Raw genomic sequence first — 26,760 nt, 5'->3', positions numbered from 1 at the left:
AGTGGCAGTAACAGACACCACGTCACTTAGGACTTGGGTTAAGATCTTGGGAATACTTCAGCAGAGGAGTGCTAGCATGACTTGTAATTCGGGAAATACTATTTCTTTGCTAAGAGTCACGTATTACTCCATTTCATTCTGGATGACCAGCAGCTGATACCTCTTGGGATTATTGCCACTTAAGAAAGGGCAATCTAGCACTAACTCTACAAGCTCATTTGATTCACTGAGGGAGCATCTTTTCAATGCAGAAATGCATACACTCTTAAGGTCATAAAAATGAATTAATAATAGTTTTTCTTGGAGAGTTACCTCTGAATAATAATAGTCTATCTTGGAGAGATTTAGTGATTCTCAAAGAAAGATTCTTCTGGAAATAAAGCTGAACAAATGCCTCTCCCAGGACTTCTTATTTGTTTATTCAACAGGTTAATGTCTCCCCTCCTTCTCAATTCTAGTGCCAGTATTCCTCACTGTGCTGCCAGATGCACACAGGTACATTTCCATCACTCCTTATCACTTCCCATGGCTTCTCACACCATGCTCAAGTGCAAGGAGCCAGTGTTTTGCCAGGAAAGACTGTGGTTTTATTAGACTCTGCCAAGCTGTCAGGCAGTGTTTCCAAGCTCTGTGACTCCTGTAGTCTTCGATGTTGTGAATAATGAGACAGATTAAATCTAATGGACCACCTGCCCCTTCACTGTGAAAAGTCAAATGACTTAAGAGAACAGCTGAGGTACTGTGCAGAAGCAGACTGCCCAGATGCACAGTAAAGTAGAGCTGGAAGAGACCTTACAAGATACCACATCTTCCCTTCTGTCTTAGGACAGCATCTGCTAGATCTGAGACTTTCCTTGCATGTGTTTGTCAAAAGATTTAAAAACCTCCAATGGTGGAGATGCTAGGGTCTCTCTGGATGATCCTTTCATGTAGTGTTTTGCCATCCTTCCCATTCAGATTTTTCTTGATGTCTAACAAGAACTTTTATTGCTTCAGTTAATATTAGTCCATAATGTTTTGTCCAAGATGAACATGAAGTTTCTCTTTACAGAAGTTCCTATTCCTCCAATATTTGTTCTTTTGTGGGAGTAATCTCAAATTTTCCTCAAAACTGTTGATTATCCAGATCCCTGTCTTATCCTCTCTTTCACTGGCAGGCCCTTGAAGTGTGGTGTTCAGAATTGGACATAGTTTGCACTAAGGTCTGGAGTGTTGACTAAAGTAGATGGTGTAACTCTTACATCTTATGCTTCTGCTGTACATTTACCTTCTTCACATGTATAAGACAATGTCATTGTTGAAAGATGTTATTTTATAAAAGATTACGATTTCTATACCCTTTTTAGACAAAAAAGTCATATAACTCTTTGTTCCCCAACTTGTGTTTGGGTGGCTGAACAGCATCCATTCCCTACATAGTTCCTGGTGCCTGTTTCTCCTGGTGTTCATTCTACTTTTTTGGAACCTTCCTCCAATTCAAAAATTCTTTTCATTTATAACCCAGGTGTCCAACACCCTTGTAGCCCTTCCTAGCTTTGTTTAATCCCAAACCATCCATGCTCTCAAGCTATCACTGGTCAGTCACAGAAACAACAGACAGGGCAAGGCTCAGAAGAAATGTGGGTATAGCCCACACAGTGAATCTGCCCCTTCTAACCTTTGCCAACCACTCTCATTTTCCTAATCTGTTCTTATCCTATTCCAGGATTGTTTCGCGGCTGCCCTTAGAACACGTTCCCCTCGCTTGCTACGACGGTGGAAAAGCCGTAGCACAGCGGGACGCAGTTGGAAATTGCCTGTGTAAAGGTGTTAACAGGTGCGGGCAGGAAGAGAGGCGTGGGGCTGCCTGATCGGGAGGCGCTGCCAGAGCACATCCCCAGGGCGGAGCAGCGGGACCCGGCCGCTCCTGGAGCTGGCGGCGGCTCCCGGGCGCTCAGCCGGGGCTCCTCGTGTGATTCCCGGCACCCAACCCCCCGCTCGCCCCCCGCTCGCCCCCCGCGCCGGCCGGAGCCGCGCCCGGCAGTACCGATAGTAGCGATCATCCTTGTAGGGCGTGAGGTCCTCCTGGATCTCCCGGTACGTCTCCCGCACCCGCCGGCAGAAGCGCTTGACCTCGCCGCACAGCGGGCTCCCGAAGGCGGCGAAATCCGCCTCCATGCCGCCCGCGCCGCCTCAGGGCCCGCGCTCCGCCATGGAGCCCCGCCGGAGCCCGGCCGGCGCTGCGCGGCCGCGGGGCGGGGGCGGGCAGCAGCCGCAGCGGCGGATGCGGGGGGGAGCGGATGCGGGAGCGGGGGATGCAGGGAAGAGGGATGCAGCGGAGGGGGATGGAAGGGGCCGAATGCAGGGGCCACGGATGCAGGGGCGGAGATGCAGGGAGGAAGGATGCAGGAATGTGGGATGCAGCAGCAGGGGCTGCAGGGGCGGAGGATGCAGGGCGGGCTCTCCGCGCACGGCCCGCGCCCTCGAGAGCGGCGTGAGCCGCTTCAGCACCACGGAGAGGGGCGGCCGGCGCCTGGATGTGAGCAACGAGCTCGCATTACCTCTGAAAACATCTCTTTTACTTCCTTTTTTTAAATAAAACTGTTTTGTTCTCAAAAGAATACCATCTCTATATAAAAGAAATGCTCTGATTTTTTATTGTTTCTTTTCCCCAACGTAGCAGATATGTAAAAGAAACCCTATGCTAAACCCACTTTTCATGGTCATGTCACTGTAAATGGTCCAAAGCTAAGAATGATGCTGTTTACATTGTCTAAATGTAGAAATTCTGAACTGAACTCTAGTCCATTTACAGAGCACCATGTTAGCTTCATTCATAATAAACCTTCCTTTATAAACAAATTCACATTTAAACTTGTTTAAATTATTCAATCAATTGAAGCCTTAATTCCACTAACTATGGATGATACCCATATTAAAAGAAAAAATCCCATTACTCTTGATATTCAATCATTGTATCTAGAAGGTATAAATCCAGAAGTCTTCTGTACTGCTCCTCTTACTTAAATATCTTTCCTGTTGATGTTCAGGAAGCTGGCCTACGTTGTTTCCCAGCCTTGCCCTTAGTCTGTATTTTATCATGTACTAAGCTTGGAACATGCATTTTACTTAAACTGATCTCTCACAGATGTGTGCTGGGAAGAGGTTACTCCTGGTGATGCAGTGAGAGAGGGACACACAATTCATGTTCCTCAGCATGTGGGGGAGAAAGGGAGAGGAAGGTTCATCTCTGACTCAGAATTTCTATTTCCTGCCTATGGATATTTCTAAGCTTGAGAAGACATAGCAGCAGGACAAAAGCCACGTGCACATTTAAGCTGGAGACAAAGGGGGTTTTTGTTGGTTTGCTGGTTGGTTTGGTTTTTTGAGGGCCCAGAGCAGCACTATTCCAGAGACGCAACGTTCTTTGTTGTGCTGAACATTATCCACACTGGCTTCCAGTGGTGTTTGTCTTCCGACACCTCAAATGCCATGGGAGTGTTCCACACCTTCTATGGAAGGCTGGCAGGTTACTCACAGAGAAGGTGTTGGCATTGACCACATATTAACCCACCAACTTCTGCTATTAAAAACACCAGATAGTGTTTCAACCAAAAAATACCAGATATTACAGGATTAAAATTAGGCTTGTGCATAGCAAAGCTTGTGGGAAGATGCAAGCAAGTGTATATTCCCATTGTCCACATTAAATACTCAAAAGACTCTAAGGAGGTCAAGAATCCATTCTGAGTCTCCAAAACACTTCAACACATTGACAAAACAAGCAGTACTCAGGGTTGTATGCAATTCCTAGGTAACATTTTTAGGGTAAAAAAAAAAATTAGCTTGCATCCACCTTTTTGTCAAAGAAATTTCAGGTTTCCTTGTTTTAGTAAATGAGAAAAGCATTAAAACATATTTTTAATACTGAACAGACACTTGTATTAAAACTGCCAATCTATTTTCTTTTGTGAAGATCTGATATCTGATGAATAGAACATTTCAGCTTGCTGCTCACTTACCCCAGCCCTACCAGATCATGCTTCTCCCATTACTGGGTGTCCCTCTTTCCTGTCCAGTGCAGTCACAGCACAGACTGGGCTGGCACAGGAATGCACTTGGTTCTGCAGGAAGCACAACTTACGTAAAAGCAAAGGGAGGCCAAGGTTTCACAGACAGCTTTGCAAACAGGGTGCAAGAGTACCCAGCAGATAACCTGCACTGGGGTGTGAGCTACCCCGCTCACTTCAGGATACCCCAGCTCATCTATCCAAGCACAGCACCTTCTGTGTCAGCCTGATTTTGCGGATTTTCACAGCACATGATAAAAGAGAGGCAGTGTCAAACCACATCTAAGAACAAACCAATCTAAAATACTACTGAGAGTCTTACAAGTCTCAGTTAGAATTTAAGCATCTGGAACTCAATTCATCCCCTGAGCGCTTTTGGATAACATGAGGGAGAGAAAAGCCCCAAGAGTCAAAGACTAAGATGTGATCAAAGTCAACATCTGCATTGCATCATATCACATAAACTTGGAAAGAGTTTATTTTTGAGGGTGAAGCTTATCAGAAGTCTCCCTTCTCATTTTCTTCCTGGTTTTCCCCCTGTGTATAGTGAGCCTTTTCCAGCATCAGACACATGTATATTGTGGTAGTGGTTAAATACAAAGCTTAGTAATCCATGTCAAAGCACCATGGTTATTGCTCTGGACTCTTTCAGAAGCAATAGCAGCTGGTGTTGAGATGTTAAGGTAAAAAATGCTGCCAACTCAAGTCCTCTTTCCCCCCCTCCCTTTCTAATTCCAGTAAAGGAACAAACCCCTCAAACAAACAGAAGTCTGCCTGCTCAACAAGCACTTTCTCCCTCAAAACTGTTTTGAGACCGAGAAAGGCAGCAGTGGCAGCTGCTGGCTGAAAGGAGCAACTGCCTTTTTCCTTCCAAGTGGAATTACGGATGGGTACATCAAACAACACAGAAACAAACACGTCTGCACTGACTGCCAAGATAAGAGAACCCGTGCTGCTGTTACATAGCTTCATTTATGCCCCTGAGTGTCACCACATACAGGAGTTGTCACTGAGTATCCCCAAACTGCAGAGTAGAAACTGTGCTGAGCCCCACAAAAACCTCGTGAGTTTGGTCCACCTGCCCTGTCATTCACTGCTGCCTTAACTCTGGAAGAGGATAACCCTTGCCTTGCCCTGGGCCATCCTGGCTTGACTGCCTTCTCCTGCCGGAAAACTGCTTTGTCACAGCTAACCAGCAGTGTGACAACGGTGTGACTCAACTGTTGTCACGTAGCCCTTGCTGTGCACGTAGGGGATTGCAGCAGCTGCTGGGGACAGAAGGGTGACGTTGCTCGGCAGCAGGGCCGTGTTCACTGGGATCCAAAGCTTCTCATTTATTTGAAGAGATAGCACAGAAGCACAGCTGGGACAGCCCATGACAGATCACCCATAACAAATCATCTCCGAGCTGACAGCGGCTTTGCAGCCACAGCTGCTCTTGTCATCGCTGGGAGGAATAAAGCTCGACAGTCGGCTGCAGCTGGCAGTCCTGACCCTCACAGCAGCGGCAGCAAGAAACACTCATCGCTCTGTCCCTGTACCTGTGGAGATGAATCTTCCCTGTGTCTATCCTGCTTTGAGGAGATGTGAGGACGAGAAAATAAAATAAGATTTAAAATCTCTTTTGATCAAAATTGAAGAAAAATCTCTTGTGAGGCAATTTCAAGGAAGCCAAAGAGGAATGCTGATCACACCTGTTCATGCTCTGTGCCTCTCTTAGTATGGCTGGGTTGCGTTTCTCTTGACTGTCACATTGACAGCAATGGGAAGACTGAAATGGGAGCATAACTAGATTGCCTGTCCTATAAATAAATTAACATTTTATATGGTGTTTCACTGTGATTATTTGCTTTTGAATGTCAACTACACTTAAAATAATAATTACCAGTGGCATTGATTCACTTAAATATTCCACTGGTATTAAAAGGAATACTACTAAGGGAAATAAAAACTTGTGATATCTAGATAACAACTTGTGAACACTTTCAACCAACTGAGTATTTTTAACTGCAGCAATTTGTATTTTAGTTACCTTAGTCCATTAAATAGATCACCATGTTTACTTTCAGTTTTCACACAGCATATTGCTGCAGGCGTATTTCAGAGAAAATTTTAAACACAATATTCAAACTACATATATATATTTTTCTACAAAGTTTCCTAGTGTTTGAGAAAATACATGTAATGGCATAGCCTGTAATTTTACTATGCCTACTTTAGGGAGAACACCTCTGTTTTGATTTTGAGATGCCTATTACTCTTCTTTTGAAATTCATGTCTCTTGTCAGATACAGTCTTATCTCACAAGAATAATTAGGATTGACTAATAATCATGAAAATTTTATAATCTCAGACTAGAAATGTGTGGTGGGTTGACCCTGGATAAGCAGTAAAACTCCACCCAATTGCTCGCTCACTCCTACTCCGTTCCCTGAAACCAGCTGGATAGGCGAGAAAATAAAAAGGACCAGAGTAAACAAGCTCACAAGCAGAGATAAAGACAGGGAGATCAATTCCCAATTACTGTTGGGAGAAAACTAGATTTTACTCAGCGAAATTAACTTAATTTATTGTCGATTGAGATAAACGTTTGGGCACTGAATTGGATAACAACAAACAGACTTTGGGGGTGGGGTGGAGGCCCTGCCCCACATTGGAGCACCTCCTCCTCCTCCAGCCTTGGTGTTCCTCTGCCACTTCTCACTCTTTTTGTCCCTTCCTCCTGCCTGCGCCCTGTTTTAACTATATTTCCCCAGAGGTGCTGTGCTCAGCTGTGTCCCATGCTGGGTGCAGTCTGAAACTGTCTGAAACCATCCTGAGGGCAGCGCTGGCCCCTTCCCACAGAACCCAGCCCTGCAGCTGCCCCTGCCAGCACCTGGGTGCCTGCCCCACACACAGCAGGTCATTATTCACACAGGAGGCTGCACGATACTTTTCCATCGATTCATTCTTCCGTTTCTGAACTCTTTCTGTCTGTACATCTCAAGGGAAGCAATTAAAACTAATGTGGAAATAGCCAAAAGTGACAGATACTTTGGAAAACTTCTCTCCTTTTGGAAGCTGATTATTGTCTATATATGCAGCCACACATTAGAGAATGGTGAGACCCTCTACGTACTGCTAGATGTAACTTGAAACATGCACCATCACCAGGGGAGGGCCTCATTCTGTGCTTGGGAGTCTCCTTTCTCCAGTCAGTCATTTCTGCTCTGAACTACGAAGATGAATACCCAGTGATAAATAGCATATGATTTTTTTTTTTTTTTACAAAGTAACAGAAAAACTTCAATACACAGGGTTTTCAGCATGTGTTTGCAGCCCACTGGAATGAATTTGTTTTTTCTTGTGCAAACCAAAAATCGGTCTCCTAGTCAGCCATTTAAGACTACAGCTAATTTGCAGGACTTGGGCATATTTCTAAGGTCCCAGGCCTGGGAACATGTGTGGCTAAATCACGAGCCCACAAGAGCAGGGACTCCTCATCCTCAGGCCCTCACTTCTCTCCTCATAGGAAAGAAAGAAAACTGGGCATGCAGACAGTGAAAGAGCAGGAGTGTCCTCCAGAAAGGTCGTCATCTGGCTGACAGGAGAACCAAGACCTTGCCTATTTTTCTGGAGACAATTTGCCTTTGGTCAGTGCAGGTTTCACACATCTATCTCTGTATCTATCCAAATTCATCTAACTGAGGCCACCTTGTTTGAAACACTTCACAGAATGGAGAACCCACGACTTCTTTGAGCTTGTTCCATTGATTAATCATTTTCATCATTAAGTGTGTCTTGCTTCTTTCTGTACTTGGCTCCAGCCCCCAGACATTACTGCTGGTTGTGCCTTTTCCTGCTAAATTAAAGTGCCTTTTGATACCAATATTTTAATTCAGTTAAGTTTTTTAAGATAGTGAGAATTATTTAATTACATTTTTCTCTGAAATAAGCTAAGCAGACAAATCTCTTGCTGTGAGGCATTTTCTTCAGTTTTTGAGCTTTATAGTTTTTCAACACTCTCCCTTCTTGTAAGACAGCTTAGAAGCCTGACCAGCAGTAGCAGACCCAGTATTTTATCAGGTGAAATCAATTCCCTCCTCCCACTGCCCTACTTACCAATCTGAGGATTGTACTAACTCTTTTTGCAGGAGGATCTCAGGATTGCTAACATCTTTTACTGAGATGCCTGCTTTAACCTGTGCCTCCAAATCAGTTCCGCAGCTCTTAGGGCTAAATTACTGATTTTGGAGACATGGCCATATTCCTTGCCCCTAAATGCATAGCTTTGCATTTGCCTGCATTAAAAATGCATTTTGTCAGTAACATTTCACTGCCTTGTCCTTAGTGCTATTCATCTTTCTGGCAGTTTTATGCCACGTACAGATTTGATCTATCACTGTGCTGTATCTGCTTTTGTGCCCTCTTTACTGTCAGATCTAGTACTTGTCTCTGCAAAATCCCACCAGAAACACTCCACTCAACAAGGATTCCACATCACAGGCTACTTTGTAAGATCTCTAGTTTAATTCACAATCCATTTAAAACCCATCTCATTCACACAAGCTATTGACAATTTCTTTATTGAAACATCAGGCACTATTTTATCAAATGCCATGTGAATGAAATTTTATCTACAATTTGAGGTAATAACCTCAAATAATAGTGTCAAAGGACACAGTGGGATAAGAACTCTTTCTTCTTCCTCCAGAATAACATATAGCTTAAAACTACTTTCTCACAGTTTACATCCTTACATTCCAGTTCCCAACTGACTCCAGTTTTATTATTTTTGGTTTTTTATTATTTTCCCTGCATGGCCAGTCTACTTCCTGCTGCCTATTTTCTTTTTCCAAATATTGTTAGCTAAGCATTTTGTCAGGCTCCTAGAATATATCATACTGTATAAAATACATTAGAACTGCCCACCAGTTGGCTGGAATTCTCTTCAGCCTGCACTGTGCTACTCTTGATGACAAACTAGTCCAGTCTCAACTCTTCAGAAAAGATTGAAACACGATGAACTGACCCAGATCAGTTCTGATTACTACTGCAAGTCATTAACTGTACTGGGGAATGAGTTTGGGAGGAGACTTAATTTTGAGCTCGATTTACCCATGTATTTGAGCATAAGAGGAAGGAAGGTGTTAACTGTGTTCAAGTCTAGCAATATGTTCTCCCACAGTAAGTAGTCTGTGATACCATCTTGCATTGCTCAGGGTGACAAAGTAGAGCTGGTAGACTCCCACATTTTTTCGCAAAGTTAGCTCATGTACTTTGGAGAAAGATGATTTTCTCTAGAGCTAAAACTGCAGAATTGGCTCCAGAACTTTGAATCTCTTGATACACTGCCTAATGCCTCAGTACTTTTCTTATGTGAGAAAGGAATTTCTTTAGAAGCATTTAATTAGGGGAGTGTACAGTATGTCTCAAGCGATAGTAGGATTCCATGCAGTTATTGCTGTCCACAAGAGAGAGCTGAGAAGTATTAAAATTACAGTTCTTTGGGTCCCAGTTTATACCAAATCCATGTCCTGGGTACTCCTCGTTGCATCTGTACCATGAGCAATCCAGCACAACAGTTTGCTTTCTCACATCTCAGCACTGCTCTCAAGACTCAAAATTCTTTGATGATCCAAGCTGTCTCTTCTGGCTGCCTGTGGGTGTACTGTCTGGTCCCTCAGGGAATTACAATGAGTATTCCTCCCACTGAAACCCACTGCTTTGCAGTCCCATGTGACTTCTGTTGCAGCAAGGATCTGTGTCACTTTATTTGTGTGACACACTGTAAGACACTGCTGCAGCCTGCAGTTCTCTGATCTCTGGCTTTCCAAAGGTTATGTTCAGTTTCTGCTGCTGCAGTCTGTATCTTTGTTCATACCTGCTCCACAGGAGAGTCCCCCTCTCAGTGAATTCATGCAGGCCCAATGAATTAGGGTGAACTGTCCTGCCTTCCTATTCCTACCGCAGCTGCACCTCAGGAACTCCTGTTTGTTTTGTGGGTGTTTTCTCTACATTCTTGTGGTGTCATGAGAAGCCCCTGCCCACCCTCGCCACCTCCTCCACCCTTACCATCACCAATAGATCAAATTCCTTTGGGGCTCTCTGGTATGCTTTGTGTAACACAGCTGGAAAACCAAAGTGTTGTGTTGAAGTTGGTTTTATTTTGATTTTTGTCCTTTTTAACTGGCTCAGTGAATACACCCAGGGAAATAAAGAAGGCGGCAATAAAAGGGAAGCTGTTAGAATGCTGAAAAGCTGCCTTATTAAATCACTCTGAGTCAAGCAGAGATAACTGCAGTTACAGGGCTTCTCTGTGTCACTGCATTAGAAAAGTCATTGCGAGGAAGCACCTGGGGGGAACATCCAGCTCACTTGGTGAGCTTGCTGCATGTAAAGCTCCTGGGAGCAGCACTCAGCTCACAGAGTCAATGAACCAAGGTCAGAAAATTCAGATGCTGGTGTCATTTGAAGAAGCTAACTTTAATAATGCTTTTGAAGACATCTGTGTTGCCAGATTTTTTTTTTCAGATCCTACAGCCTTTGGTAGCTTCAAAGTAATGATTAAGCTTTTGAAAATGGTGCCCTATCTGTTGGCAACACATTTTTTGCACTGTAACATTTAAGCTTCACATATTTATCAGTAAAAATTTGATAATTTGTAAAAAAAGAACTATATATGTTTACTGTTTAACAGCATCCTGAACAGACAATACAGTATTTTACCTTAAAGTTTATAAACTATGAAACACTTGTAAGATTCTATTTCAAACAAAATAATTCACCTGCATTTTTTACAAATCTCAATGAAATTCTGTTATTCAATATTTATTTTAATCTTCTGTGAGGCAAAGTGTTGCAGCTCGCACCTGCAGAGGGCTGCAGTTCATAGCTCTGTGTTCAAGCAGCGGCATTAGCGATTTTGACGTGTACAATAGCACAGACTACACATCTGACAATAAATGTGATGGGCAGCCATGGTGGGGAGGATCCAAACATCCCCTCCCTGTCCACATTCTTCTGGGTGCCAGCTGCTTGGCCACACCTTACAGGACTGAGTGAGAGGTTTGCACTGTGGGAACTGCCTCCACATTCCCGTGTGATTGTACACAGCGCATGCCCACAGCCAGCCGGGAGCAACTTCACCCCTTCTGGAAGGAAGGGCCTTCCCTTCTGGAAGGAAGGCTAGCACAAGACACCAAGGGACACCAAGTATTGCCCACCATAGGATTCCACCTCACATGTGTTTCAAAGACATCTGATGAACTCTCCAGTTCTTGGTACTACAGCTGCATGAGGTTTCCGCCTCCCAGCTTTACTCACTCCCAGCAGTGTTAACTCCCAAACAAGACACATAGGCTTGTTTCAGATTCACAAACATCAGCCTCAGGGGAGCATTTGACTTCATAGATGCCTGTGAATCTTGTCCAGGCTTGTGCTTCAATCATCAGGTGTTCTGGCTAAGATATAAAAATGCTGCATCCCAGGCTAAGTTCAAGCACAAATATGTCTTCAGTGGTAATTGTGGCTGTTTTGCCACAAATTTGAAGAGGATTGGGCTGCTGATGGGATTAGAAACCTTTTTCCATTGCTATACAGTTCTGTTCTTGAAATGAACACATGCTTTGCACCCTCTGTTGCATCAATCCGAACCTTTCTCTTTCTTCTGTCATCTTTTGGAAATATCAAACATTCCATGAAATTTGCAGCTTCATTTCATTAGTGCTAATGGCCTGATGATGCCAACACTTAGCTATCACTTCATTCTTTGGATTCAATTCACTCTGGAGTTACAGAGACGATGACATCAGCAGGAATCACTCTTGTAACAATCCAGTGTTGCCAATGCCTACAGATACACAGGGAATCCTTAATCTCTCTGTGTTGTACAATAATTTGTCTTTTTCCTAGGAAATTTCTCCAAGGTCCTTTCCCAAGTACTTTCCAACTCCATTCTTTCTGTTGGTCCTTGAAAACATCTTATTTTTCTACTTGGATGTCTAGTTATTATGTTTCTATGCAGCTATGCAATCCAAAAACAATTCCTCCCAGTATAATTTTGTTCTTTTTCCCTAACTTTACAGACTTTAATATTTTATCAACAACATCAGCGAGTAAACTGGCTGAGCAGTAAATGGATTAACAGCATCTGCCTCATTCTGCGCCTTCAAACTTTCCTAGTGAAGTTTTAACACCCACCTGATATTTTGAAGTCATATTTACCAACTCTTCATGGGTTATCTTAATCAGTTAAATCATGGCTGTCAGTTGCATTGTGTGATTACTAACTCAGTCATATAATTATTGCCTAACTTAAAAATCTTGAGAGCAAATTTCATTGTACATCTTGCTTTTTGAATTTCTACAGCTGATTACTTCTCAGTTGCGTGCCACACTAAGATTCTTCCAAAAGAATGTAGAGATCCAATTTAAAGACTGCAGACTTGACATCATCAGTTGTCAAAATAATTTTAATCATCTGTTCTTTTGATGAAATTGTTTTCAACTTTGTGTCTTGCGCTCAAGAATCCACACATAGTAGATTAATGCAAGAGCTTTTGGCACATCATAAATATTGATTTATCTTCATGAATTTCATATTTTAATCTTTCAGACCTATCCAGATGCACATCTAGGATCTTTTCTTCATTGGCTTGCTTCTAACTTCAGAGATGACAGCAATCTTTCCATGAGGTTATTAATTTTTTTTTTTTTGAATAAGTAAAGATATTTTCTTATGGGATGGGAATTGCTCTTAGCATGTAACATTTTCTCTTTCAGAATATTTAAATGGGAAGCCATCATTCTCACCATCTACCAATGTATTTTGATTTTTTCACATTTAACACAGAAAAAATTTCCACAAAAAAAAGCTTTGATGGCCACTGTCTTTCTAGTGATGATGTCAGGGATGACCATCATTGTGGATTTTGCACTGATGTATTTGAATACAAGTGATTTATGCTCATGCCTCCACTCAGGAGGTTTTTTTTAATCTTACTTGACATTCTGCCTCATATGCTACAGGTCCCTCATCCCACAACACCTTCCCTGACCTCCCAAAATCCTCTTCTTTCTCAGATTTACTGCCTTGCTCTTCGGAGAACTCTTTTTGTCATGCACAAACTGCAGTGCTTCTGATGCTGGTGTCTCAGTCTGTGTCATTTTACTCTTGCCTGAGTTTTCCATAATCTCCAAAAGTGGGATCTAATTGTGGATTCTGGCAGTTCTCCAGATGGTGCTCTCTCTGTTCATGGCCTGAGGGGACACTATCAGCATCGGGAACTTCTGAAGTTTACAGCAGAACTTCCAGTGTGAATTATGTACGTGCCGTGGGTTTTAGAAAGATGTCTTCTCTTTTTTCACACTTGTGTTCTTTTGACACAAATCTACTAAAACATGTGTATTGTTTAAACTTTGGATAAAATTACTAGTAACATATAAATAGCAATACTAGCAGTAGGTTTATGAACAAAACTGGAATCTTGGCTTTACAGACCCTCTAAGCCATACAGATAAAACCTGTTAAAATGATGCAACAAGCTTGAAGTTTATTTACAAACTGGAAGTGACATCATGTGCTGTTCGCCACCTCAAGTGACACTAGCTACCACATCAGCTCAAGGGCCAAAATCCTAAGGTATGTTCATAGATCTGATGAAAACAAGGATGCTTCCCTCATTAGAAAAATCATAAATGATACAGAGAAGTCACTTAAAAGTCAAATCACAGTTACATGACTTCTGCAGAGGAGACTCTGCATTTGGCTGCCTCTGCATGAGGCAATTAGAAAACTCCATGACGTTTAAATCATCCTTAGAATCTTCCTTTGTCTATAATTGCCTTATACAGACTCTTCTCTAAAATAAACATTCTTTCAGATGACAAAAAAAGTTAAAAATAGCTGAATGGCTTTGAAAGAAAAAGGAAGAAATTAATCTCACAAAAACTGTACAACAAAGGGAACAACTAAGCTCTTGTGGACTATCGCCACAGAGAGCAATGAGAACAGAGAACACAGAAATTTTACTTCTTGGAGTTTAAATTGAACTTTCCTCCTTGTCCATGGGGAAGTGATACATGGCAGAAAATGTGGAACAGCTGGAAAGGATAAAAGTATCAGGAGATGCAACAAAGCACGACATTCCCCCAGATGAATAGGTTTCCCTTTGATCTAACAAAGATTTGAAATTTGTCAGTTTTAAACAGAACAGAAAATGAGGATATGCAATAGACATCCATAATAGATAGGAGCAAGATGAAAGGTCTGAGATGAATCATGATTGGTATGAAGTACTCCAAGTTGTGGTTTGTTTTTTTGGTTTTTTTTTTTTCTGATATTGTACAACTCTCTCACAACTAGGTAATTACTTAGCATCCTATCCCATTAAAATTGCATAATGAAAGCTGGGCTGCTTTTGAAAAAATTAGCACTAAGTAAAGGTTGCTATTTTATTACCAATAGTTATTTTGGTAGGAATGCCAATGTAAAACGGAATATATCATTGCTGAGTAAACATCAACAGCAATAACCTGTCTTGGTGAAAAAGTCCATGATCTAGCCAGTAGTTAGTAAATAGTATATATAAACTTAATTATATGTATAGTTGCTGTATTACCAGCTTGTCTTAAAAGCCCCAGATTAAATATTGTTCCCTCAGTGCCCATACATCCTGACCTCTACAACAGGCAGCAGTAGGCATAAATCACCCTTGTGTTCACTCAAATCAAAACCCAAGATTTTACTATTATCAACAACAACCACAATCATATATAAATAAGTAAATGCGATTAGTCCCTCTACAAGGCAAGAACACGATCACAGGAACTTTCCTAGGCTATTTTCCTAGAGGTCTACATTTTTACTTGTTCGCTGCAGCCCCTGTCACTGATAAATTTTGCATTTGCATCACCTGCTACTTCCAGGCAGGCATGTTTCGGTAGCTATCTCCCCACAACAAACCACCTCCCCAGATCTGTTTGCTTCCTGTCATGCCTCTCTCCCTCCAGGGCCAGTTACAGCTCCAGTGTTCTTTTACTCACATTTCTGTTCCAGCATGTGGAGAAGGTGATGCAACAAGTTTGACATTTATTCACAAACTTCAAGTGCCAACATGTGTTAATTTAGCTGGTTGCACCCATCAGAAAGGGGCATTCCAAAACTGACCTGCAGGAACAACAAGCCAAACTGCACTTTCTCAGTTCCCTCGAGCAAGGCAGATAAGATTGTTACCGTGACTGAATCAATTACCAGTCCTGTAGCTGCCAGAACACCCCCAAATTAACACAAAAAGGGCAGGGAAGCAGAAGATGACTATATTTTAAGTCAATATCCTCCACATAGAAGGAAAAACCTGAAAACTTCTGGAATCATGATCTAAAAGGAAACTGTGATAATCAGCTCAGCTCACCTGGCCAGATACTAATCCAGGTAAACATTGACACTATTGCCAAAGCAAAAATGCAAAAGGCCAAAGCAGAGTGCCATGACCTGAGTTGTATTGCTGTTTAACTTCTCTGTTTCCAAACTCAATAATTAATTTCATGATCCCTGCATTTTAGTAGTAGTTCAATTTGATCTGAAAACTCATCAGATGACCCTGGTATATCCCTCAGCTGAGCTAAGGGAGATTTAATGAACACTGGCAGAGCCCCAGCACTCCTTCTCCGAGCTAAAGAGAACATTTCACAGCTGCAGTGCAAAGCACTCAGGCATGAGGTTGGGAGTCGTCCCTTTCTCCTCTTCCCAGAGCCTGACACTGCAGGTTTAGGCCTGGTTTAGAAAGGCTGATGTACAGTGACAACCATTCATAGTGAAATTCCAGAAAAGCCCAGTGTTTTGTTTCCTACAATTGCCATTTGCAGATTCCTGGGGAAGAATGACAACAGAGCAAATTCACGTGGTATTTCCCCTAATAATCTCCCAGCATCTGACTAATTTTAATTTTATAATCTCCCAGCATGACAGCTCAGGGAACTTTCAACTCCTGTGGTAGTTTGGTTCATGTCCCAGTGAATCTCTCATTCATATACTTTCCCAGACTTTGAATTCTTGTGAACTTGTATCACAGCATCCTTTGGCAAAGTGGCTTTGGCTAGTCACCTCCTTGAAGAACCTCCTCCTTTTGTGTGATTTTCTGCCCCCTAGTATTTCACTTTATTTTCATTTCATAGTTCCTAGTTTTTCTGCAGGAAGAGGGAACAGGTAATCCCTATCCACCTTTCAACACTACTCCTGTTCTGGTGGTTCTCTAGCAATTCCTTTAAGTGGTTTTTCCAGGGTGAACTGTTCTAGACTTCACACTAATTCCTCATGTAGACATTGATTTGTGCCTTCTGCTGCACTTCTGTGAATCTTCTCTAGATCTCTCCCTTTTCTGTGACAAGGGGACCAGCACTGCACAGTACGTGAAGCACAGTGAGCTGCAATTTTATACAGTAATCCTGGATCCTTTGCTTTGCTGTCAGCTCTTATTCCAATCATTACCAATATTTCAGTTTCCTCTTTTGACTGCTGGTGAGCACCAACTTGATGTTTTCAGAGCACAATCTATCACTCTGTCAAAAGGTCTCCTCTGAGTAACAGAGATCACTATTGCAAATGTGAAGTTAGGATTGTTTTTTTCCCCCATGTATCACTTCACATTTATCTACGCTGTGTTTCGCCTGCCATTTCATTGTCAAGTTTCATGAAGACTTTCTGAGATTCTTGACAATTGGCCATTGCCTTTACTATTTTTAATAATTCACATCATCAATAAACTTTGTAGCTCAATGTTCAAACTTTTTCTAGGCCACCCATGACTATGGTGTAGAGGTGAGGATCCAGCAAAGACCTCTGCAAAACTCCAGTGGTAACCTGGGTCCATTATGAGTTTCCATGCCAGGATTTTCTCATTTGTGCCATAGCTGGGATGTTTATCAGGCAAGGTAAACTACTTTACCACCTTTTTTGTTTGTTTCCTTTGTTCCCAAAATGCTTTTTTAACAAGAAACCAGAGAATAAACACTGGCCATCACAGCATTTGTTGTTAAAGATGACAGGATAGAAGAAATCCCTTGTGGTGACGTTAAGGTTTTCAGTTTATCAATTACAAAATGAGAAGCACCACAAACCCCAAAAGTAATTTCCTTAAAAAGGAAAGCAAGCAGGGAAGAAATATCACAAGAACCAGCTGATATCCAGGCAGGTAGGAACATTACCACCACAAAATTGTGACTGACACAAGGTATGATGGGGCTGGTACACGTGCCACCTCCAATGGAACTTGTGGGTAGAGTTCCTGAAAAGAGAAAGCGTAATGGCATCTGGCTGGTTATCACCCAGGTTGTTCCAGCACAGATTTGTCATCTGCTTTAAAAGTATTTAAGTTTCTTGACAAGATGCAGAATGCGACAGAAACAAATCAGCAACTTTCTAGTCTGCAAAATTTTATTAAGCAACAGCTGGACAACTCTTACAACTCCAAATCATCAAGGAAAAATAGGGCAATCAGTCCATCTCTCAATCATGTAGACAGTAAAGAATCTGGACAAACCACACTTTTATAGGGAAACCAACAATACTTTCTAGGCACCTCCTGCAAAATCTATTACACAAGATACATAAAAGGAGAGGCAGATCAGGGTAGTTTTTAAGTACAGTGGAAACCAAGTACACCACGGTATATTCAGGAGGGAAAAAAAAAGATTCAAAAAAATATAATTTAAAATTAGTCTAGGTAAGTAAAGTTCACAAATGGTGTACCAAATTTTCAAAAGCCTTAAGAAAAACATGCTGGGCTTGCTCACTTAAGAATGCATGCACCTGCATGACTCTATGCTCATTAAATTAAAAGAAAAATTAAAAAAAAAAAAAAAAGAAATAAAAGAAAAAAAATCCCAAATCACTTTCAAAGTTATAGTACCAAAATAATGGATTTATAAACAAATGCAACTCCCCTCTTTTTCAGGAAACACTACAGTGCCTTTTCAATCGAATGCATCCCCATGCTATTCCACAACACCATATATTTTATCTACAATAAACAACAAGATCTTGAACAGACATACCCTTCCCCAAACACACAACACGGAAACAGAAAAGGAAGCAGTGAATGCTGAAATAGTGAAACAGAAGTGAAAAGCAACCAAAGGCAAAACAAGTCTCAAGCAAACTAAAGAAACAAAGGGAAAGTTAGAAAAGGTCTGAACAAATAGCTTCAAACAACATAGGTAAGAATTACTGGCCGAGCATTATTCCTGTGAAATACTTGAAACTCGGGTGTCTACACATTGTTCCAAAATGTTTCTCTTTTATTATTACTTTCATCTTTATCTGTATCTTAAGCCATCTACTTGGCCAGTCAGAGAAAATTCCAAAAACAGACAACCTTTGTCAGGATTCAGAATTTGCTGAACCAGTCCGTATTTTAAAATTGTAAACCAGGGGATTAAGAAGAGACTGGCAGGCTTTGACCTCACACCATCTAATTTTTTTCATTGAACACTCTGGATAGGTAAGTATTTTGTGTTTTCATTTATTCAATTTTGTCTCACAAAATCATGTTTTCTTGATCCTGCAGTCAGCTCTGTGTCAGCAAACCAGTGCACTTGCACAGTGCCCCCAAACAATCAATTTGCCTTGAAACACAAATTTCTCATTACCGATTCATTTGCAAAATCCAAAGTTAAAGTGTGAAGCTTTTAGTTTTCTTCGCAAAAATTGCTTCACTGAATCTTATTTCATTCTTTTGTTCCATTAATTGCTTTTGCCTTAAAAATTTTCTAGATGCAGCAACAATCAAACCACCCAAAGAAACTCCTGATACATCTTCAGTGATATCAGGCAACAGGGAAAGCAGTCTTTTCATCTTAAAACATCTCCGTGGGACTTTTTAAGAAGAAAATTAAATAAATACAAAGACAAAATAATTCACATAGACCACTGTTCACAAGTAGTAATTAATTTTATTCCTTTGAGAATGGTGCATGTAAATTCCAATCCTGTAAAGAGGACCTGTGGTGCCTCCCTGCAGACTACTCCTGAGGGCAGCAAGATTCTAAATTGGTATTTACTAATGAAGGTTTGTGCCTTGAAGGGGAAGAGACATGAACACCAAAAACAATTTGTCTACAAGGATTTTCCCATTTTTGTAAGCAGTATAGCTGACTTGCTCTCCTACACTGGTGAAATTATTATGCCAATCTCTAAATAACATTAACAGCTTGCCCTCCCGTCTTGTGATGGAATCCTAGAAATGGGAATAAAAGTCAAAAATCTGACTACTCATGGCCAGGATTTTACTTCTAGCATTCTTCAAGGCAGGTTTTACTAAGCTATCAACACGGCTAATGCTCTATAATTTCCTTGAGTGGATGTCTGGGTCATACAAGTCATCTTTACCTTATAATCACACTGTAATGGGGAAGTACATTTTGGGTTGGATTCTGGTCTCTTATGTATCTTGGTGTAACCATGTAGTGAGGCTGGAGGCTGGCCCTCTGTCAGCATGCCACACAAGGGTCTAATCTCTTACCAATTTCTAAGTCTGATTTACTGGTCTGGAGTAATTTGGGCCCCTGCAGACATGCAGTTCCTAAACTGCTGCTCTGGGAAACACATTTTTAAAAGTAATGAAAATTTATTGTGTCTTCTCTCCCCTTTCATTTCATCTAATCAGTTTTTGCACTTGCTGCTCTTTTTATATGAGGACGTAAAATGTTTCTGAGAGGGAAGAGGGCACCAAGGTAACATAGGATCACACACATCAGGCTGCAAAAAGCAAATGCACAGAAATTGTCTGAGGCAACAATCAGGCAAGCTCCAAAATCTGTTTGCAATTTCTGAAAGGACACCAAAAAGACGCATCAAGGAAAGCCTGGATCTATGGAAAGTTTAGGCTGAAGGCTTCAGCAAAGTTAGATATCCTTGTCTGACACCTGTAGACCTTCATGCATCTTCATAAAAACACTTTTACTAGTAGCTGCATCACAGGGAACTTTTGTAACTGAGATGAACCTGTGTGCAGATTTACTGATATTCAGGCAGCCCACGGCACATGTTACTGCTGTCTCTGGAACTGAGTGCAAAATTGCTAATGTGATAATTCCTTTTTTTCCTCTGTCACCCCTCACCTTCTCATAGTTTCTTAGGGTGTTGCAGAAATGTGTTCTTACTGTTTAAAGCTAAAATTTGCCATTCCATTTACGTCAGACGTTAAATATCAATTTTTAGATTCTGTTTGAGATCTATTTTAAGGATATCACCATTATTTTTTCAAAATTATCATGGTTTTGGTTTCATCCCTTTGCAGCTCCAGCAGAGCAGATTCTGACTTCAGATGGACACCGTGGCTGCTGGCTGGCATCAGGGCTCTCTCTGCCCAAAGCTGCTGCAGCCAAACTCCATGGCAGCTTCATGCTGCTTTTGGAGCAGACCTGGAAGGATGAGTGGAGGAATGCCTGCTCCAACAGGTCTCCTATGGAGCGTCCTGAAGAGGCAAAGCTGCTGCAGGCAACGTCAGGGCACAGCTCCCTGAGCTCCGTGCAGCACCTGCCAGAAGCACTGTGGCGGTGCTGGAACCAGCTGAGCCCAGCTGAAGAAGGAGCACTGTTAGGCTGAGCAGAGGAAAATGCTTCAGAGGAAAATGTTTCTACTCCTACACTATTCCTTGTGCCTCAGCTTATTCCAAGCTCGCTTGCCTGTACCTCCACCTGGCACTGAATATGCCATCGCCAAACCCTACTGAACTACAGCCACCTCCTTACAAGCAGCCCGTCATTCCCTCTCTTATCACATAACCCACCTTTATCTCGGACCTCAAGAAAAAGCAAACCATGCCTTCTGTTTTTCAAGCCACTCCCAACCAAACTACAGTTACAAATAAAGAAGGAAAACAGAGGACAGATTTCTGCAGCTCCTAAAGAACTCACCTAGACTCTTTGTAGTCTGCACAGTTCTCCATAGCACACTCATTGCATTTAGCTGCCACAAAAATATTTTTGCCTGCATTATGAAATTTTTGCATATTATCCAGCAAAACCAGGTCTTCCTATAAGCATTTTTAATTTCTTGCGGCAAAATATACCTGCTAGCAAACAATTGTTTACAAAGATGCTCTTTAAATATAAGTAAGTGTGTATAACTGACACATAGTAATAAAAGAGTCTCTAAATCACTCATTACATTATGCAAGAAAAATAATTTGGTTTTTGGACATTAACAGGAAATCTGCATTAAATTATCTTTAAAAAACCACTCAAAACTCCCTAAAGAAAAATCAAACCCAAACCTAAAACAAAAGGAAAAACCAACCCAACAGAAACAAAACAAACTCCCATGACTGTTAAAATTATTGCACAACTGAAAAAAAATAAGCTTTGGAAAAAACAACCTTTACTAGTGGAAATTACTTCATGTATAAAAGAAAGAGATACTTCTGAACACTTTGCTACATTCTTCCTAGAATAACTTAAGTTACCTACAGAAAAACTGTGTTTTACTAACAAAATAGAAAATGTAACATGTATCCTTTGGCCGAATGCAATAGCAGTCTTCAGGATTTAAGTGATTAATTGGGGACCTTCTTAAATTTGTTTCCTATATTGTATCTCAATTGAAAATAAAATTACTTTCACTTGTTCTTTTTATAATTTAGGATCCAGTTGTATACTCAGATTTCTATGTATTTACCATTCCTTTCATTAAAATTCTATATATTTTGGAGAATTTTCTCTCTCTAATATTGGATATTCTTTACATAATAAAATCCTTAATTAAAGAGACTCAGCTAAATTATTTTCAAAAAGATAAAAGACTATCTTATAGAATTTTCTGACAAGTAAATGGAAAGAATGCTGAAAATAGCATTATCTTCCTGATCTTTTTGGTAATTATTCCTTGTTCTTTGCTGGGACAGAAACCAGAGCTCTTTCTATGCCAGGGCTGTTTGTGAGTACCATCAGATGCAACCGTAACCTGGACCAGTGAAACCAAATTACTAACTCTGTTACTTGTTTTACTGGTTTCAATTCTTGGTTGTCCATTAGAATAAAACTACTAATAACGGGAAAAATTTGGCAATGAACAGAGTGAAGAGGAATACTGTCCTCTGGCAGATTAAAGAAACTGCAAGCAGAAGCCCTAATTTAGATTAGATTTTCTTCAGCAAAGAACTTTCACATTGTTTCCACGTCCTAATAATTTTGGCTGGTGATGTCCTTCCAGCTGAGTAATTCTGACACATGACTAAGTGGCCCTTCCCTCAGCAAGCAAGCAAGGCAGCCCTGCTGTGTTTCTTGTCTTCCAGTGTTCACTGTGTGCATGTCAAACACCAATTAGGGTACAGCTGCTTAGCACAGACCTCAGGGCAGGTGAGGCCTCTCAGCCAACTTCCCTCCTTGTGTACTGCAATCAGTGGACTAAGAATTCAACCTGCTGTTTTTACAGTGTATAACTCAATGCAGACAAAGGGCTTATTAGTGTTTCCTCAATAAAATCAACAAGTGAAACATTTCCATTGATTTTCAAGGGACCAGAACCAAATCTATTTTAGTTCCTCTGCTCCACACACACTATACATGCAAGCACTCAAACTACTGAATAAATCAAGCACGTGAAAAAGAACACAAATGGGCCTAGACAATGGAAACAAAATTAATTAATTAAAGAAAACAACCATCTGATAATGCCAAGGGTAATGTTGAGCCTGACCACTCCCACAGACAAGCAGAAGCTGCTAAGCTTTGGGATAATACAGGCATGGCACCATCTACTGCCCCACTCCTTCCTTCCTACTTCTCCTTCCTCCCTCCAATGACACTGTATCTCACACGTGGTTTTTCCTGGACCTACCCTGTGGGGCATTATCCAATCTAACTCATCCTGAAACTCCTCTACTGGCATTGCTCCTCAGTGCTGTACAGCTCTGGAAGCCTCAGCACAGCACAAGTCAGAAGCTCACTGCATGTTGGTAATTTCCACTACAGCAGGGTCTTATGTGAAATGTTCCTCTGGAATAAATCAAATGCAACATGCATCTGCCCTACTACTAGGACTCAAGAAAAAGAGAGAAAATCACACATCTTCATCTGAAGTTATATTGAATTTTTCAAGTAAAGAAGGTAAACCATGGCCGAAAGACAAAGCAGCTGTTGACATCTCAACCAGCAAATCTTCCCCAGTAGGCCTTTAACTTCTAAAGATCAATCTTTGTAAAAAATCTGCTGTGATGTTTTCTAATCTAATGTCCAAATAATTATATGAATAGTTTGGGGGTTTGTGTGCTACTGGTCAAGCTACTTCCATATCAAAACATATTCTGTAGCAAAATGCTGACAAGGAGGAAAGAGAAAAAGCAAATAAACATGTGCACAACACATGGACAACAAGGAAACTCTTCTGTGCAAGCAACCTTCTGAAATGCTCAACAGGTTCTGCATGTGCACCAGAGAGAACTGCACAGTCATACTACTGTTATTAAGCTTTCTTCTGTCACACTCCATGTAGACACTGGCTTCCTGCTTTTAGCTGGAGCAAGTAGCAAGGTAGGTGACAAAAGCCATTATTCTGTCCAATTTTTCCTTTCTCTTTCAACTCATTTGTTCTCCAGCCAGCCATGATGTTGTTTCCTGTAATGAATTTGCTTCTCTGATGCAATTTCTTCTTGTAATGACTTGCTACACTTCTGTCTCCTTCCTAATTCAAGCACTGTTGTAGAACTTGATTGATACTGATTGCTGAGAGGACTGAATACACTGGGTCTTCTCATTTGCTGGAAAAGCTTTGTTTACATGGTGTAAACACACTGAAATGAGGAGCAAGCACAGGCACGGCCTCAGAGGTACATCTGATCACACTGCACCTCTCCCAGCTACAGGCCAAATCACAAAATACTGCTAACAATGTGAACAAAAAAGCAACACTCATGATTATTTCCTCTCCAGTTTTCTGTCACCTACTGAAAGATGTTTATGCCAGTAACAAAAGAAGCAATGCTTGTAACTATTTGCTCCTCTGTCTTCTGTCACCTAGGGAAAGATGTTTCTGCTCCTTAACAGCATATGAAACAAGCAGACACGAACATCTTTGATACAGTGGGTTTTCAAACCCTGCTTCTAGCCAGGACAGAGTTAATTTTTGCAGTAGCCAGGAGAGCACGGAGCTAGAACCCAGACGTTACTCTATACCACCTCCCACCATTTTCTGGGGCCGTGGGAAGGGGTCCCATGGTGTGGCAGCACCGTCAGGTATTGCCAGGGGCTCCCCCATGGCGAGCACACGCGTGTGAATCTTTCACCTCTCGTGCACTCTGTTATTAACATTGCTGCTGTTACTGTTTGTTTTCTTACTTCACTGCTGTTTGCAGTAAATTGTTCTTCTCTCTACCTGTGATCTTTACCTTTTGTGTCTCCAATTCTCCTCTCCATCCCACTGCAGGGAAGGGAAAAGAGGAGGGGGCAGTGAGTGGTGTATGGTTTGGTGTGTTTTGGTGGAAACACTGAATTGGAGAATACCATTACTAAACCATGACAAACACCCACTGGCAACTATTTTTTCTCTTCTGAGTAACACGTCACTGTTTATAAACTAGTTTACCTACATAAGCCTCCTTGGAACCTGTGGTGCTCAGTTATGAGCAGATATCAGAGAAGAAACACGTCTTCAAGTATTATAGCTTCTTTTCTTTTTTTACTTTTTGCTGCTATCACAGATGTTTTAGTAGTAGAAGTACAAACTGGACCAGAAAAAAGTCATGTTCCCTGTTTTAAAAAGAACAGCATGAGATAAGGCAGTCTATCAAAAAGAGCAGTCTGTTTTAATCCCCCCATGAGCTTACATCAGCTACTGTAGCACACACAGCAGAACCACCACAACAAGCCAAAAGCCACACTTCTCCACGTAACACTGAATGGTTCTCAACCCTTCGCTCTTTCTGAGACCCAGCACAATGCTTGGAAAGAAAAAGAAACCGGAAAACAAACAAGCTAACAAACAAACAAACAAACAGAAAACAGCCCCCCCACCCTCCACCCCGTGACTGGTTAGAGATACTGCCCTTCTGGTGGGCACCAAGAGACTTTTCCAGTTTTACTGCCTTCTTAACTCCCAGGCATCTCTGCACCTAAAGCAGGCTGCCCTGACATTTTCCGGTTTGGACTTTATGAGAAGGTTAACATTTTCCTCTCTCCAGTCTCTGCTTTTTCATTTGAGGCGTTGAGTCACGTTAGCCAGAGCAACAGCAAAGGCTTGCACTGCAGAAAATGGATACTGAAAGTCCAAAATGTAAGCATTGCCATCAATTCTTCCAAACTGCATCACCTGGGAAGCAGGGGAAGAGGAAAAGGAAGGGAAAAGAGAACAAGGTCAAAAAAAATGAACTACAGAAAAGGAAACAGAGAAGAGAACAAGAGTGAATTTTTTCTGCTCCTTTGTATGAACACCTCCCCTTCTCAGTTAATATGACTGGAGATACAGACAGAATGGGGTATGATACCAAAGGATAGTGAGAGCACTGTTCTTTTCATCTGTATAGAGCATTTGACAGCAATATTTGACTCCACAGAGTAAACTGATAAAACATGCTACTAGACTGCACACAGCATTGGTTTAAGTAGCTTGTCACCAATTCCTTCAGCCGATACACCAGTATCATGCTTCCTGCAGGAAAATATCAGTCTCTCCCTTGGAAATAGCCTACCATCAACCCATCAGGGAAACAGATTTTGTTATCAAAGAAAGGAACTTTCAGGGAAGGGGAATAACCCATTTCCTCATTCTAGCTCTTCATAGCTGATAAGGTGTTCATTCTTTGCAGTTCTGTTTCCCTCTTCGTAAGTATCTTCACTAGCACATAATTACAGCGAGAATAAATTAGCAAAGGGGCAGTGAGAGCTGTTTGAAATGCAAAAAAAAAGCAGAACTAGTCAGGTTGTTTATTGCTCTTCCACAGGGAATATCTGAGGTTTAGTCTATTATTACTGTTTTTTCATTTGCTTCATCAGAAATCCAGATTTTATTTGTTCCACAGCGAAGATCCTTGAACTAGAATGGGGACTGACTGTCCAAGTCAAGGCAGGCTTTGTTACCCCCAGCAAGAAAACCCTTGCTTGGGTGGTTTTGCACAGCTGCCCACGGGGACATATCCACAGCCATTGAACTGAAGAAGAAAGGGGTACAAATGGCTCTGATCGCTGCCTTTGAGCTGTTGTTTCATACAAGCAAAACCAAAAGACTACCACCGGCCATGCATGCTGGATACTTAAGGCATCTAACTCCCACCTTAAATTAGAGGAAGTTGTGAGCCTTGGCATCTTTAGTAAACCAAAAGGGACTTACAGCTGGACAAGGAAGTAAATATGAGTCTCCTGAGTCTCAGTCCAGCATCCTGCTATTTAGCACCCCTTACAAGCATGGGTTTGGTGTAGTAGTAATAACATATCACTCTGGCCAAAATGAAATGTTCTCATTTTTTGAACTGCCATTGACCCTTCTATCCACAGGAGGTTCAAAAGTGGCCCAGAAGCACTTTGTTCTGGGGTGGGTCAGTGTTTCTCTCCTGTAGCATTAAAAGCCAACCCCAGGGGCCTGGTAGCTGCTCACAAGTGGAAATTCTGGCATGAAGGAAGCCTTAGCTACCTGCTGCCTGGCTAACCTTTGAGAGCAGGGCAAGAAGGGAGCAGTGTTCACTCAATTAGCTGCCATGCACAACCATCACTGAAGGCAAGCTCAGCTACTGCTGCGGAGAGC

At 41.6% G+C, this 26,760-nt stretch overlaps 1 protein-coding gene across 8 annotated transcripts in view; it reads right to left on the bottom strand.

Moving 5' to 3' along the window:
* Positions 1-14,340: 14,340 nt before the first annotated feature.
* The window catches only part of TULP4 (TUB like protein 4), a 156,100-nt gene continuing 143,680 nt past the window's right edge, over positions 14,341-26,760 (bottom strand). For all 8 annotated transcript variants that reach the window (XM_063390202.1, XM_063390204.1, XM_063390207.1 and 5 more), the window contains one exon: positions 14,341-25,332. In XM_063390202.1, coding sequence (XP_063246272.1) covers positions 25,216-25,332 — 117 coding nt within the window. In that variant the 3' untranslated portion in view covers positions 14,341-25,215. The remainder of the gene's footprint in view (positions 25,333-26,760) is intronic.

This window comes from Prinia subflava, chromosome 2 (genome assembly GCF_021018805.1).
Source record: "Prinia subflava isolate CZ2003 ecotype Zambia chromosome 2, Cam_Psub_1.2, whole genome shotgun sequence".
Lineage (NCBI taxonomy): Eukaryota > Metazoa > Chordata > Aves > Passeriformes > Cisticolidae > Prinia > Prinia subflava.
This window is presented reverse-complemented; position numbering and strand designations above follow the sequence as displayed.